The sequence below is a fragment of the Megachile rotundata genome, chromosome 13, assembly GCF_050947335.1.
Source record: "Megachile rotundata isolate GNS110a chromosome 13, iyMegRotu1, whole genome shotgun sequence".
Classification (NCBI taxonomy): domain Eukaryota; kingdom Metazoa; phylum Arthropoda; class Insecta; order Hymenoptera; family Megachilidae; genus Megachile; species Megachile rotundata.
The window spans coordinates 7953356-7969395 of record NC_134995.1 but is presented as its reverse complement, the minus strand read 5'-3'; the positions used below and the strand labels follow the sequence as shown (position 1 = coordinate 7969395).

The window sequence follows — 16040 nt, the reverse complement described above, 5'->3', positions numbered from 1 at the left end:
TATAAATCCCGTATAAATAAAAATACCGAATACTTTTTCATATCACTGTACACAAAAGCGTCCGCAACCTAACCTAATTTCCCATTTCGCAGCAACATGCAAATAACCATTAATCCCTTCGTCCTATAAATAAAAATCCCAAATACTTTCTCATATCACTGTGCATAAAGACATCCGTAACCTAACCTAATTTCCCATTCCACCCGTAGCAACATGCAAATAACCATTAATCCCTTCCTATAAATAAAAAAGAATACTTTTTCGCATCACATAATAAAGACATCCGTAACCTAACCTAATTTTCCATTCCGCTCGTAGCAACATGCAAATAGCCATTAAGGCTCACCGCAAGGTGAAGCAAAACCCTTCATCTTTAATACACATTCACATTAAAATCCTGCGACACCATAGTATATCAACGAACCGGTTCTATTGTCCTTTTTTTCCAATCAGGTATCGAGCGGAGTGTTATCCGGGATACTCAATATATCGCCGGAGAAAATACAGGCCGTCGATATGGACAGCATAAACGCGCCTATATATTACTCGTTCCTCAGTGGCAGCCCATCGAATTATCGAGACTTTTTCGAAATAAATCCAAACACTGGCGCCGTGAAGCAAATCAAGGCGGTTGACACGACGGTCACGAAGAAGTTCGATATCATTATTAAGGTAATACTCGTAATATGATGTTTTAAGTTTCAGTCGCAACGTAATGTTTAGCGAACATCAATGTTAATGGCGTCGAGAGGGAACCCGTGTTTTCAGAATGTTCTCAGACGAAATTTTATGTGTTGTACGAATGTTCTCGCACGATTTGGTTAGGTTCGTTAGTCGGTAACCACTGTCGACGTGTAAATTTTATTGCTGTGTGATTATAGTTGAGTAATTTTATTTTTGAGATAAATGTGAGCGGATGTGAAAATCAGGTCGTTATGTACATATACAGTATAAATGGAATAAAACAGTATAAAATATGCAGTATAAAATGGAATAAAACAGCTGCTTATTTGAGATGTCTTTGACAGGTTAGGTTAGGTAATTTGAAAGTTTTAAGGTAGATATAGGGAATTTGGGGGCAACTTTATTTCGGATCGAAGGTATTTGTTTTTGCAATATTTTCTAATTTATGGATTTTGCAAATTTTTGGTATATTCAAATTTATTGATTTTTATGAAATTTCAGTACACTTGAAATTTAAGAATTTTGTGAATTTTCAATATTTTTAAGTTCACCAAATTTTTATGTTTTCAAATTTGGCGATTTTGCTAAGTTTCTGTATTTTCAAATTTTTCCAATTTTGCTAAGTTTCTATTTTTTCAAGTTTCCCAATTTTGCTAAGTTTCTATGTTTTTAAATTTTTCCAGTTTTGCTAAGTTTCTATATTTTCAAATTTAGCAAACTCATTTATAAAATTTTTAAATCAATCTCAAATTTTAAAAAAATCTTCATGTTTTCAAAAATTGAAATTCTTCAGATTCAAAAAATTGAAATCATTTCTTGAAACAATTCTTACTTGAAACCTGCTTTACAGTCTGACATCTCTCAATTACTCTGATCCCGTTGGACTTAAACTTTGCTAAGTGATTCTCAAATTCAATTATCAAATTTTAAAATCAATCTCAAATTTAAAGAATCTTCAAGTTTTAAAAAATTGAAATCCCTATTCTCGAAGGTAGCTTTACAGTCCGATATCTCTCAATTAATCTGATGCCATCGGACTTAAACTCGAAATCCTCCATCGCTAATCTACTTGTCTGTTTGTTGATAGGCCGTCGAGGTGTCCGAAGCGAAACGATCAGCCACAGCCAAACTGACCATCACGGTAAAGCCGGTGGACAGTAATCCTCCAATTATAACAGCATCAAACGTGGAAGGTTTCGTCGACGAGAACGCTCCGATCGGTACGAAGGTTATCGACAAAAATGGCGACCCTATAGTCCTCACTGTCTCGGACGCCGATTTGGTGAGTTTTACAATTTTATTTTAAAATTCATCTTACATTTTTTTACATTATTTTTTCTTTAATCTTTCGCACACCTTAATTTACTTTATCTACTAACTCGTTAACATTAAACATATCTGCATATAATGTGTACCTAATTTGAAATTAAAAAATGAAGTTAAAAAATAAATAAGGATACAACGAAACGTAAATTAGTATACACATTTATTCTTTAGCTTGATGAAAATCAGTTGTGATTTCAAAGAATGTACTTTAACAAGTGTATTTTGTAGTAAGAAACTTATGGAGCAGTCATTTAACTGGCTTGGTAGTTTGTACTTAATTTAAAATTAAAAAATAAATAAACAAACTACAAAACATATATTAGTGCACACATTTATTCTTTCTCTTGATGAAAATCAATTCTCTGATTTCAAGGAATGTGCTTTAATAAAATGTGTACCTTATAATGAGAAACTTATGGAGCGGTCATTTAACTGGCTTGGTGGTTTTACTGTTAATTTACAAAATAGATCAAGGATTTCTCAATCAAGTATTGCAACAGTGCGACTATGTGACAAATACATTTTTCATTTATTATAAATAAATAAATAAAAAATAATAATTTATTATAAATAAATAAATGAAAGATAGTAATAAATATGAGATTTATTCTACTAATTTTCAAAGACACTTTGACCGGTTTTGAAGCTATAGTCAGTAATAATTTATTATAAATAAATAAATGAAAGATAGTAATAAATATAAAAGACATTCTATTAATTTTCAAAGACACTTTGACTGGTTTTGAAGCTGTAGTTCCAGCGTTAATCGTTTTTGACATGTTTCAAGCCAACCATTTAATTTCTGATGCCTCCATCATTCGTTATCGATTTGATCAACGAGAAACGCAGAAAAAAAGAATCGGTGAAAGGAGACGTTTGGCAACGAGGACAGAAATGAATATTTACGCGGCAGATTTCAAAATGACTGTTCGATGACGGCAGGAAGTCGATTGCATAATCTGAAATCCATATTTTAACCAGGAATATCCGCAAAATTAGCATATCGTTGCGAGGTATCGCGGTTATATATCGCCGACTTAAATGGAGCAGCCAGGTTCACTGATAAGGACCAACGATTATCGTGGACATAAAGTCTCAGGAAAGCCACGTTGCACTTTCTCGTTCTTGTACATTCGGATGCAACGTCGACTTCTTTTGAATAATAATGTATATGCAAATTTTTTGAATTTTTTATTCACACGTTTTTGGATTATTTAAATTTTTGTAGTGATGGATTTTAGGATCATTTAAATTTTTATAGTGATGAATTTTAGGATTATTTGAATTTTTGTAGTGATGGATTTTAGGATTATTTGAATTTTTGTAGTGATGGGTTTTGGGATTATTTGAATTTTTGTAGTGATGGGTTTTGGGATTATTTCAATTTTTGTAGTGATGGATTTTGGGATTATCTAAATTTCTGTAGTGATGGATTTTAGGATTATTAGATTTTACTACTGAGAGACTTTTTGATTATTAGATTTCTATCCTAAAGGATTTTTGATTTATTAGATTTCTATAGTGATGGATTTCTGGATTATTTTATTTCTACTCTGAGGGATTTTTGGATAATTAGATTTCTATCCTGAAGGATTTCTGGATTATTAGATTTCTATATTGATAGATTTCTGGATTATTAAACTTCTACACTGATGAATTTTTGGATTATTGGACTACTATATCGATAGGTTTCTGAATTATTGAATTTCGACACTGATGGACTTTCGAATTATTAGACTTCTATATTACTGTACTTCTAAATTGTTAATTTTCTGAATTTCCAGATTTTCAAATATCTAATTCAAACTTTTCAAACTTCAGGTTTCCAAATCTATAAATTTTCAAGTTTATTCTATATGTATAACTATATCATGTTTTATAAAATCATATAATAATTGTATGTTATTATACATATATTAGGAAGACTGCAACAGTATGGTCTGCTATCAAGCAAAAAAATTTATTATTGCACAAAATGTGTTTACTTGTGTACATTCTAATAATTTATACATGTATAGTTTTATATTCAACCAAAATTTATAATTATTTTACAATTGCCACTTAATCACTTAATTTATTTTCACAAAATATCAACTCATCTTCACAATATATTATTTTGCTTCCAACAAAAATCGTGTCGAACAGTTATTTTTTACAAAACCAAAGTACCCCTCGATATGTAACACCAGATAAAAAAAGTCAACGTCCGATGCGTTTCATTTCGACAAGACATCGACGATTTCCGGCGATATTACCCAACCGGAATTGTACGGCACAGTCTGCTGCGATGAAATTGCCAGGAGGTGGGTCAATCGTTAACGGACACATTTTCAGCAACTTTATTGCACGTGGAAGAGCCGCTACACCCACACGTTCATTTGCGAAGTCCTTTATGTGCCGATAGAACGAACGTGGTCTCCTTTCTTCAAATGACAGAGCCATTCATTTATTTCTACTCCATTCGGACGACGTTTTAACGCTGAAACTACCGAAACGGCCAAATGACCGTTTTATATCTTTCTTGTGTTTTAATTAACATGAGATGTTAATATTTTTTTTTTAATATACGTTGATTTTTGGGAGGGTAAAAAATTAGTGCTTGTAGTAATTTATGTTTTATTGGTTGTTTATTTGTTATTTAATTTTGGGCATTTTTATTTTGTGTGGTATTATAATGTAATGGTAACATATGATATATGTAATGTACTTAATATATGTATGTATGTGTGTAAGTATGTAGATATGTAGATATGTATGTGTGTATGTTATGTATGCATATATGAAAATATGTAGAAACGTATGTGTGTATGCATATATGCATTCTTGTAGACATATGTGTATGTATGTATATATGCATGTATGTATATATGTATGTATGTATGTATGTATGTAAGTATGTATGTATATATGTATGCATATACATATGTAAGTACGTATGTACGTATGTGGTATACATATGTGCTTGTATGTATAAGTATGTAGGTACATATGTGTATGTATGCATATATGTACATATGTGTGCATGCAGATATGTATGTATTATATGTTACATAACAACTACATATAATGTTACAACATAACACATGTATACATTTAGATATTATACATATATAACACAACATATTCATTTAGTTCCACATATGTATGTATTTTAACTATAATATCATATACAAAAATGATTTCAATAAAAGTACAAATTGTAATACAATTAAAATACGTCATATTCCTGCTCTACCCATAAGTTTAATACAAACACATAAAAATTTATAATAAATGATGAATAATGTTTTGCAGGGACCAGAAGATCCAAAACCAACGTACACGTTCGAGCTAACAACCAATTTCTTCGCGATCGATCCCACCGGTATTTTAATCGTGAACGAAGAGAATCTGGACCGGGATCCTCCGAGTCCTGGCCGTTTCCGGTTTCAAGTGGTGGCCAGGGAAAAAACGGGTGTCGCCGCTTCCGCGCCATTATCCTTCGTTGTGACACTGAACGACGTTAACGACAATGCCCCTATGCTTCCCATGATAACTCCTATCACCGTTCAAGCCGGCGAAACAAAGAGAGTGGTGACAAAGGTAGGTAGACATTCTCTGTGAATAATTCTGCGATATTAACGGTAACAAAGGGAGAAATTTGAATGGTGTTATGAGGGATACAATGCCGTCGCGGAAAGAATCGGGCAGACGTTTTAGAGGGATAATAGTTTATTCAAGTATCATCCCTTTTATGTAATCAGATAAAAGGTATTTCCTCGGTTTCTTCGGGATGAATGTTATTCCTCGATTCTGAAGCTGTACATCCGTTCTATAATTCATCGACGTTCTTTATATGGACGTTTCCTTTTGTTTTCGGTTTCTTGGTTACTTGTGCGTGCGGATTGAGTAACATTGTTTTTAATTAGTGATTATTGTATCAATTATTATATTTGAGTTATTATATTGTCGCTTTATTATTATATTATGTTTTGTATTTTGAGACGCGAAAGATGTGAAAATTGTATGAGTTAATAAAAATAAAAAATGATGAAATATTAGATAGAAAATAAATGATGAAATAATGAAACACTAGAAATAGAAAATGGAATAGTAGCAAAATGAGAAAATAGGAAAACAGAGGAGTAACAAAGAAGCAAAGTTCCAAAAGAACAACATAGCTGAAGAGCAAAGTAGTACAACATCAAATTATCAAGGCAACAAAGTAGCAAAATTGAAACACAACCGAGTAACAATGTAGCAAAATGTCGAGGCAATAAAGTAGCAAAGTTGCAACATACCAGACTAGCAAAATAGCAAAGTTGCAACATGCCAGACTAGCAAAATAGCGAAGTTACAACATACTAGGCTAGCAAAATAGAAAAATAGTAAATTATTAGCAAAGCAGAAAGTAGCAAAGTTGCAACACAGCAGAGTAGCAAAGTAGCAAAATAGCGAAGCAACAAAGTAGTAAAGTTGCAATGCAGCAGAGCAGTAAAATTTCAAAGTTGCAAAGCAACAAAGCGACAAAATAGCAAAATTGAAAAGGAGCAATATAGCAGAGTATTAAATTAACAAAGTAGCAAGATAGCGGGGCAACAGAGTAGCAAAGTTACAAAGGATTAATATTGCAGAGTAGCAAAGCAGCAAAGTAGCAAAATAATGGGACAACAAAGTAGCAAAGTTAGAAAAGAGCAATATAGCAGAGTAGCAGAGTAGCAAGGTAGCGAAGTAGCAAAGTAGTGAGGCGACAAAGTTGCAAAATATCAAAGCACTGAAACAACAAGGAATTTGCAATGTACCAAACTAGCAAGGTGGAAATATAACAAGACAACAAAATAAAAAAGTAGCAATAACAATGTAGCAATATAAAAATCTTGCAATCCGTCAGTCTAAAAAAATGGTGAAGTACCACATTCAGATTACATACATATTTCTATAAGTAGAAGTCCGAAAAATTATTTCAGACGATATCGTGTACAGATTTATACTCCCATGCGACCTACCGATGACCTTGAAAATACCCGCGAAGCCACGAAACGTTCAGATAGGCGATCTTTCACAAATGTGTATCTTTCACCGATACACATTTCACCCAACCTCCATCTTTCACTGCTCTTTCGACTTCCCCAAGTTCCTTTCATTCCCTCCATCGATAAAAATCGCGTTTACACCTGCTCCCAAGAGTGCGAATTCAATATCTCGAATCCGTCTATTCCATCATTCCAGGTGGAGGCGACCGACAACGACGAGGGAGAGAACGCCGAGATAACGTACAGCATTTATCACGTGTCGAACAACGGATTGCATAAATTTAAAATCGACCCGAAAACCGGTGTCATCGAGTCCGTAAGGAAGTTAAACGCCGGAGAACAGTTTAGTATCACGGTTCAAGCGACGGACAAGGGTGGAAAATATTCGCAGACGATCGTCGAGGTGAACGTTATTCCAGGACCTAATACAAGAAGCCCCGTCTTCCAGCAACCGGTGTACGAAGTGCAGGTCAGCGAGGGTGCCTCGATTAATTCCACCGTCGCTACAATTACTGTGAGTATCCTTAATTACTCCGGGATAATTTAACCCTTTAATTGCTAAGCGAGGTGCACTTGTTCTTAGTGATAAGATCGATACCGTTGTGCACTTGGCAACTTATGTTGCTGTAGTTGCATAGTGGTACGTGAATGGCAGTAGTTGTTTGGTAATAGATGTTATACGTAGTCTGTTTGCTGAAGTAGTCGGGAGTTTAACGTGTTCGAAAATGCATTAGGAAATGAGAGATATAAAGGGGTTGTGTAAGGAGGGAGTAGATTGGTTTCTTGAGGAGAAAGAAGGAAGCATACGGAATTGAGTATTGTAAGGGAAGGATTAATTGCTTATGTAAATTATTGTATAATAAGAAATTTTTTATTAGGGAATTTTGAAATCCTGTGATTTTTTTAAATATAATTTGCAAATTTCTGAATTGTCAAATTCTCGAATTCAGAGACTTTTAAAATTTTTAATTTGTAAATTTCGAATTTGTAGTTTTGCAGATTTACTAATTTAGTTATTCAGAAATTTCTAAGTTTCCAATGCTCTAAATTATCAAATTCTGATATGCTGAAATTTGAAAATTGCAGAATTTTCCAATTTCATAATTTTTTTTGAGTATTTCAAGATTTCTAAATTCCAAAATTCCAAAATTCCAATATTCCAATATTTCGAAGTTTCAAAATTCTACAGTTTCAATATTCCAACATTCCAACATTCTATCATTGCATCATTCCACAATTCCAATATTCCAAAATTACAACGTTCCAACATTCCATCATTCCAAAATTCTATCATTCCAATATTCCATCATTCTATTAGTCCATCATTCCAAAATTCCATCCTTCCAAGATTCCATCTTTCTATCATTCTATCATTTCATCATTCCATCATTCCATCATTCCGTCATTCCATCATTCCAACATTCCAAAATTCCATCATTCCAACATTCCAAAATTCTAAAATTCCAAAATTCCAAGTGTCTACAATTCTAAAAATTCCAAAAATTCCAAAGTTCCACAATAACCAAAAATTCCAGAATACCATAGTTTGAAAGATCCAAATTATTTTTGTAGGCAATCGACCCCGAAAATGATCCAGTGTCCTACTCAATCATTTCTGGCAACGATCTACGCCAATTCGCAATCGGTGATAAATCAGGTATAATCACTGTTATAAGGAAACTGGACCGAGAAGATTTAACCCGTTATCAGCTGGTAAGTTAAATTCACAGATACTTTCCATTTTTGTGTATCAATTGTGTAGTTCTGTAATCATTTCTCTTTTGTTCTAATTACTACTCCTTATATTATAAGAATGGAAATGTTATGAAATATAGGAATGTCGCATCTATGTTATTTCATGCTGTATATTTGCAACAAAGTGCAACAAGGAATTAACAATAAATACATGGTTGATTAAAGTATTGATATTTGCAACAGAGTGCAAAAAGGAATTAACAATTAATACAGGTTTCATTAAAGTATTGATAACAATCATCGTATAATCAAATTTATATATTTCATGTTAAATATAAATAAATCGCATGTTTTATAACTAATTATATCATTTGAAGATATTTCATATCTTTTGTGATTATAATTTTTCGTTGCATTACAATTGCAAAAGAGTAGAACTAAATCAGAATGGTTAAAAGCTGAATTACATAAAAACCTTAAAAACTAAATAAACGAAATGAAACGAGCTCTATTATTACAATATTTCGTTGCATTACAATTGCAAAGAAAAACTACATCACAATTGTTAAAAACTAAATTATATCGAAACCTTAAAAATGAAATGAACGAAATGAAACAACCACTATTATTACAATATTTTGTTGCATTACAATTGCAAACGGAAAAAACTAAATTACAATGGTTAAAAACTAAATTACATCAAACCCTTAAAAATGAAATGAAAAAAGTGAAACGAGCTCTATTATTACAATATAAAAAACTAAACTAAACTAAGTTTTTTTATGGAACACCCTTTCTCAAGTGACAGCTCTTTAATCATAGCTCTTTCAAATTTTCATTCGTCATCCCATAATTTTTCTGTCAGCTGATAAAAGCCGAAGATTCAGGTGGTCTCTCCAGCACGGCGACAGTAAATATCAAAGTGACTGACATTAATGACAAGAATCCAGAATTTGTGGATTTGCCGTACGAATTTACTGTAAAAGAGGGAGAGGCTCGGAAATTGATCGGTCGAGTCCATGCTGAGGATGCCGATGAAGGAATTAACGCAGAAATCACATATTTCGCACCCGATGATATACCCTTCACTGTGGACCCTGAAACTGGAGATGTACTCACGAAGATCGTCTTGGATTACGAACAGAATGATGTAAGAATTTCCTTCTTTTCTAAAAATCTTGTTTGTACATTTTGTTGTTTAAAGCCATCACTTGTCATTGAAATTTAAGAAACATGAGATAGCATTCTAAAATTGAGGACTTAAATTGTATTTCAATTTAAGAAACCTATAAAATAGTATTTTACAATTAATGGCTAAGGTTATGTATACAAATTTAAGAATTTTGTTCTGCCATTTTGTTGTATGCAAAGTCACTTGTGACTGAAATTTAAAAAACATGAAATACTGTTCTAAAATTGAGGAACAGAATGATGTAAGAATTTGCTTCTTTTTTAAAAAATCTTGTTTGTGCATTTTGTTGTTTAAAGCCATCGCTTATCATTGAAATTTAAGAAACATAAAATAGTGTTCTAAAATTGAGGACTTAAATTGTATTAAAAATTACAAAACCTATGAAATAATATCCTAAAATTAGTGACTAAAATTATATACACAAATTTAAAAAATTTTCAAGATAATATTCTAAAAATAGCACCAAAAATGAAGCATCTAAGTTGAAGGAATTTGTAACAGTAAAATAGTATAATATTTTGCTAGAAAGTTATCGAAGCGTGAAGATAAAATATTCAAGATAGCAATACAATTAAAAAATGAAAACTTCTATATCGTCTTCCAGGAATACAAGTTTGTGGTAACTGCAAGAGATGGTGCTCCAGATTATCGCTTAGCTACAGCTACCGTCACCGTGAAAGTTATAGATGTTGAAGACGAAGTTCCCGTTTTTCATCAAAGCAGCTACGAAGCGCGAGTTAAGGAGAATGTGCCGGATTACACGGTTCTTCAAGTCACGGTAAATGTTATTCTCATGATATCATGCGGTTGATGAACTAGTGGTATCGGGTGTTTCACGCGAATTCGAGTGTGCATTTCAAGTTTCGAGGAAATGTAGAGGGTTTTGCGATTGTATCTTCACGATTTCGAGTCAGAGGACGCAAAATGGCGGATTGTAAAGTGATGTAGACAGAGTGACAAATGAACAAATGCAGATGGAGAACAAGGAGCCCCCATTTCATGATTTCCTTATTTTTCTATTTTCCAATTTTCCAATTTTCCAATTTTCCAATTTTCCAATTTCCCAAATTCCAAATTCTCTAATTTTCCACTTCCTTTGTTAGGGATATAAACAACAAAACGAATAACGAACTCAAGGAATTAATTAATTAATATTTATTGGCAAAATCAAATCGAATAATTTACAATACATGTACAAAACGAAATTGCAAATCTGTTTCGAATATAATATTTAACGGCAACTCAAAGCGTATCTTAAATTATTAATAATTATCTGTAGCCAAGTAACGATTTGTATCGAGGAGCGAACGAACAAACCGCGCGAAAGGACGGTCATCGAAAGCAAGAATGCTCGCAATAGATAAGCCGTAGCGGCCCGAGCCCCGCGCTATCACGTGGCCCTTCCCCCACTCCGGCCTATACAATTGCGAATACCTGGCGGCTTTGCTCTTAGGACCAGCCTGAACGTCTCGGAAAAATTACCAATGCAATTTTTCCGTCCGCGGACCCTCGCCAGATGCAAAGCATCGTCGAAATCGGGGTCGATGGAGGCCTCAGGGGTCCGTCGAAAAACGTCCCCCCTAGCCACGGCCTGAACGGCCCCAGGTTCGCAAAAGCGTCCCTGTGCACGCAAAGAGATCACCGTCCAGGTAGCCAATTAAACGCGAATTTACCAATATTCTGCCTTTCTCTCAAGTTTTTCACTCGCTCCTTTACATGGCTTTTGAACTTAATAATATGCAAAATGTGCACAAATGCATAATAACTGAAATAGCTTTTCTTCTCATAACAAATAATTAAAACAACGCAGATAAAGAAAATATTTTCAATGATTAAACTAAATTTATAATTTTTGCATTTCTACACGTAACATCCTTAATTCACCGATTCCCTAATTCCCCGATTTCTAAATTCCCCAATTCCCTAATTCCCCCATCCCCTAATTCCCCCATTCCCAAATTCCCCGATTCCCTAATTCCCCGATTCCCTAATTCCCCGATTCCCTAATTCCCCGATTCCCTAATTCCCCGATTCCCTAATTTCCCGATTCCCTAATTCCCCGATTCCCTAATTCCCCGATTCCCTAATTCCCCGATTCCCTAATTCCCCGATTCCCTAATTCCCCGATTCCCTAATTCCCTGGATCTCTAATTTCCCAGTTCCCTAAATCCCCAATTTCCTAATTTTCCAATTCTCTAATTTTCCAATTCTCTAATTTCCCAATTCTATAATTACTCAATTTCTCAATTTTCCCAACTTCACCCTAATTCCTCCACTTTTAAATTTCAAACCTACGAAAAAAAACTTAAAAATTCCCAAATTTCAAAAATATCTAAACTACCAAATTTCCCCCATTCAAAACTAATAGAACCCGAAAATCAATCCACTCAAAACATCACTCAAAATTTCTAACTGTCCAAGTTCAAATCTCTCAATCATAAAAATTCCCTTAAATTTGAATCACTGCAAAAATTATAACATACCGTCAAATGAATGTTCTCCAATCTTCACAAAGTGTCCGTTCTAAAGTCACGTCGAATCGTTAGCACGAAAGAACATAAATAAATCCCTTTTTGCGTTGTCGATTCTCATTCTACCATTGTAGTGGAAGGAACATCGTAAATTCTGGACGAATGATCATCCTTCTCGAGCCTAAAGCAAACGCAATTAATTCCAGGCTGATGATCCGGATACAAAGAAGCAAATCACATACATGATCAAACAAGGGGACACCGAGCTATTCAGCATTGATCCGAAGACTGGAGTGATTAAAACTATTCGTGGTTTGGATTATGAAAGGGAGAACCAACATATTCTTATTATTGGGACCGTTGAGAATACTAGTGATTTACCTGGTTCTACTACCAAGGTCGTAGTCAACGTTCAGGTATTAATCATCGTTATTCTTATTTTAGTTTTTATCGTTTCTTTTTGTGTGTGTGTTTTTTTTTTATGGTTTCTTGATGGTAGAAATAATAGAAAGAAAGGTGGTTTTGTATTAACACTTAGGCGCCATGTTAGTTACTGGTGATTGACAATATATGTATGTAGGTTTCCTTTAAGCTGTGTTAACATTTGTTGATTAATGATCTATGATTTTAGAAATTATATTGAACAACTATTAAAATATTTAATAATTTGGAGATTGTAAAAGAATGTATCTAAATATTACTTGTTACCAAAAAGAATTTTAATGAATACTATTAGAACATGATATACATATCTTATAGTATTCATTTATTCAGAAAATAGTATTCATTTATTCAGAAAATAGTATTCATTTATTCAGAAAAATAGATTTACCTTGCACATGTTTCAGAAAATGTTGTAATGTATTTTGTCAATAGTAGAACAAAATTTTTACTTTAACAACAGAAATAGTAGAATTACAGAAATTTCTATTTCAGTAATACAACTAATAGAATTCAAAATATTTTGTATTTTAATAACAGAAATAATGTAAAGTTTCATAGTAACATGATGGATAAATTTGTTTAAAATTGCATGTTAGTATTAATACAAATTTTTGTATAATATATCATGTTAATATTTGTGTCAGATTATTTTTATGGTTTTTGGAGGATGGGAATTTGTTTAAAACTCTTTTATAATTGTTCAAGTTTTAAACAAATGTTGCTTGTCTTTTTTTATTAACTTGTCAAAGTGCAAAGAGTACATTTTATTGTAAACTTGTGTTGTGAGAATAATCATGTTATTTTAATGTTGTCATTGTGATATTGTGATATTATTTTAAAATTGTCATTGTAATATTATGGTATTATTTTAATATTGTCATTGTTATATTATGGTATCATTTTAATATTATAATTGTGATATGATATTATTTTAATATTGTCATTGTGACATCCTGATATTATTTTAATATTGTCATTGTGATATTGTGATATTATTTGAATATTGTCATTTAGACATCCTGATATTATTTTAATATTATAGTATTATTTTATCAATATACTATCACTCCTTTAACATTATATAAAATATCATAATTGCATAAAGAAAAATATTGCAAAGAATTTGAAAACAAAATTCCAAAATCAGCCATCTTGTATGATTACTTTAACGCTCCAGTTGCATTAACGTCTAGTAGTTCCAACAAAGAGACAATAATTCTACAAAAATTATACAAATATTATTATTTGTTGCATTAGGATGTGAACGATATTCCGCCAGTATTCACATCGGTTCCTCGTCCCATTACCTTGGACGATGACATTCCCATCAGTACGACAATCATCAATCTTATAGCAACAGACTCCGATGGCACTGCTCCCGGAAATCAGGTATATATTCCCGATATACAACAGATATTCCCGATCTATGGGTATACACGATGTATATTCTCGATGGATAGGAATCTCCGTTCCTAAGTTAATCGTAAGACTGCTATTGTACGTTCTGTTCATAGGTGAGATACGAAATCGTCGGTCGTGGAATAGCGAACAAGTATTTCGTGATTGACCCAGATACCGGTGTGCTTCGAATTAAGGACGACTTGCGAAAGGAAACTGATACCGAGTATCAGGTATTCTCAACATATTTATTGGTTATTCGTTTATTTTACTTAACACTATATTTACAGTGTATTCACTTTCAGTGTATTTCTTTCATTTTTTAATTTAAAAGCAAGTTCAAAGTTAAAGATCAAACAGATGTTTGAGTTTAAATTAATAAATTAATTTATGGACTTTTGATTTTTATTTTTAAATTTAGAGTCAAGTTCTAATTTAAGGATCAAGCAGATGTTTGACTTTAAATTAATAAATTAATTTAATTTAATTTGTATTTATTTTGAAAGTGAAGAAAGAGAAATATATTAGGGACACAAGCATTTAACACAATTATTTATTTTGACGAAAGTTACGTTCACAAAAATTTCTCAATAAGTTTTGTAATTTAAAGTGAGATGTCTGAGATCCGCCATTGTGTCAAGTTCCGTGAATCTAGTATTAAAGTATACAGTATGTAATACAATCCTATAGGTATAAATTCTTTAGTGATTTATGTATTGTTATTTTATTAACTAGTGTGTATTTATTTATTTAATTTTTGGTAGTTTCTTAGGTGTTGCTTATTTATTTATTTACTTATTGCTTCTTTATTGACTATTTCTTATTTGGTTACTTATTATGTCTTCATTAGCTATTGCTTATTTATTTATTTACTTATTGTTCTTTTCTTCACTATTACTTATTTATTTATTTACTTATTGTTCCTTTCTTGACTATTGCTTATTTATTTATTTACTTATTGTTTCTTTATTGATCATTGTTTATTTAGTTACTTATTATGTCTTCATTAGCTATTGCTTATTTATTTATTTACTTATTGTTTCTTTATTGACTGTTGCTTATTTAGTTACTTATTATGTCTTCATCAGCTATTGCTCATTTATTTACTATTTCTTTACTAGCAATTTCTTATTTATCCACTTACAGTTTCTTTACCACGTATTGCTTATTCCTTCATGCATGACAATTTTCATAATTTTCAAAATTCATAAAAAAACACCTCTATTAATTTCAGGTCGACGTCCGTGCATACGACATGGGCGAACCACAACTGTCTTCACTCACGACAGTACCGATCTACGTCCGCCATGTTGCCACGGTGCCACCGGAAATCGGCTTAGGCTTCGCAGAAAACTCGTACAACGTCGATGTGCCCGAGGACGCAGGCGATAACACGCTGATCAAGATAATTACGGTCATTAATAGTCACGCACACGATACCACGCCGTTAAAGTGCGAGATTTACAGCGGCAATGAGGACGATTTATTCGAAGCCAATGTCACTGAAGAACGAAACTGCGCTTTGAGGCTGAAGAAAGGTGCCTTAGACTTTGAAACGACGGAGTCTTATCAAGTGAAGATCAAATTGGAATCTTTATCTGGGCTTCTGAACTCTGGCAGGAATACAACCATGGTATATACAAATATAGATGTATATTTTATAATATTTTTTATAGATGTACAAGTATATTTTCTCATCTATTCATTGAATGTGGGTCGACTTGTTGTTATTACCAAATATTTAACAATTACTATAAATAGAAATATTTATGTTTCCCCACATTGAGGCAGTTGAAAAGAGTAGGTAGTACTTTTAAA

At 32.6% G+C, this 16040-nt stretch overlaps 2 protein-coding genes across 4 annotated transcripts in view; one reads left to right on the top strand and one right to left on the bottom strand.

The window, feature by feature from the left end:
* Positions 1–16040, bottom strand: part of LOC100878189 (uncharacterized protein C15orf61 homolog) — a 169618-nt gene that overhangs the window by 142662 nt on the left and 10916 nt on the right. The gene's annotated exons all lie outside the window — the stretch shown is intronic.
* Positions 1–16040, top strand: part of Cad99C (cadherin 99C) — a 224992-nt gene that overhangs the window by 200541 nt on the left and 8411 nt on the right. For 2 of the 3 annotated variants that reach the window (XM_076539203.1, XM_076539205.1), the window contains 11 exons: positions 454–672; positions 1772–1966; positions 5305–5592; positions 7219–7536; positions 8595–8735; positions 9583–9867; positions 10514–10687; positions 12587–12796; positions 14082–14213; positions 14339–14455; positions 15457–15855. In XM_076539203.1, coding sequence (XP_076395318.1) covers positions 454–672; positions 1772–1966; positions 5305–5592; positions 7219–7536; positions 8595–8735; positions 9583–9867; positions 10514–10687; positions 12587–12796; positions 14082–14213; positions 14339–14455; positions 15457–15855 — 2478 coding nt within the window. The remainder of the gene's footprint in view (positions 1–453; positions 673–1771; positions 1967–5304; positions 5593–7218; positions 7537–8594; positions 8736–9582; positions 9868–10513; positions 10688–12586; positions 12797–14081; positions 14214–14338; positions 14456–15456; positions 15856–16040) is intronic. The other variant, XM_076539204.1, reaches the window with a different exon arrangement.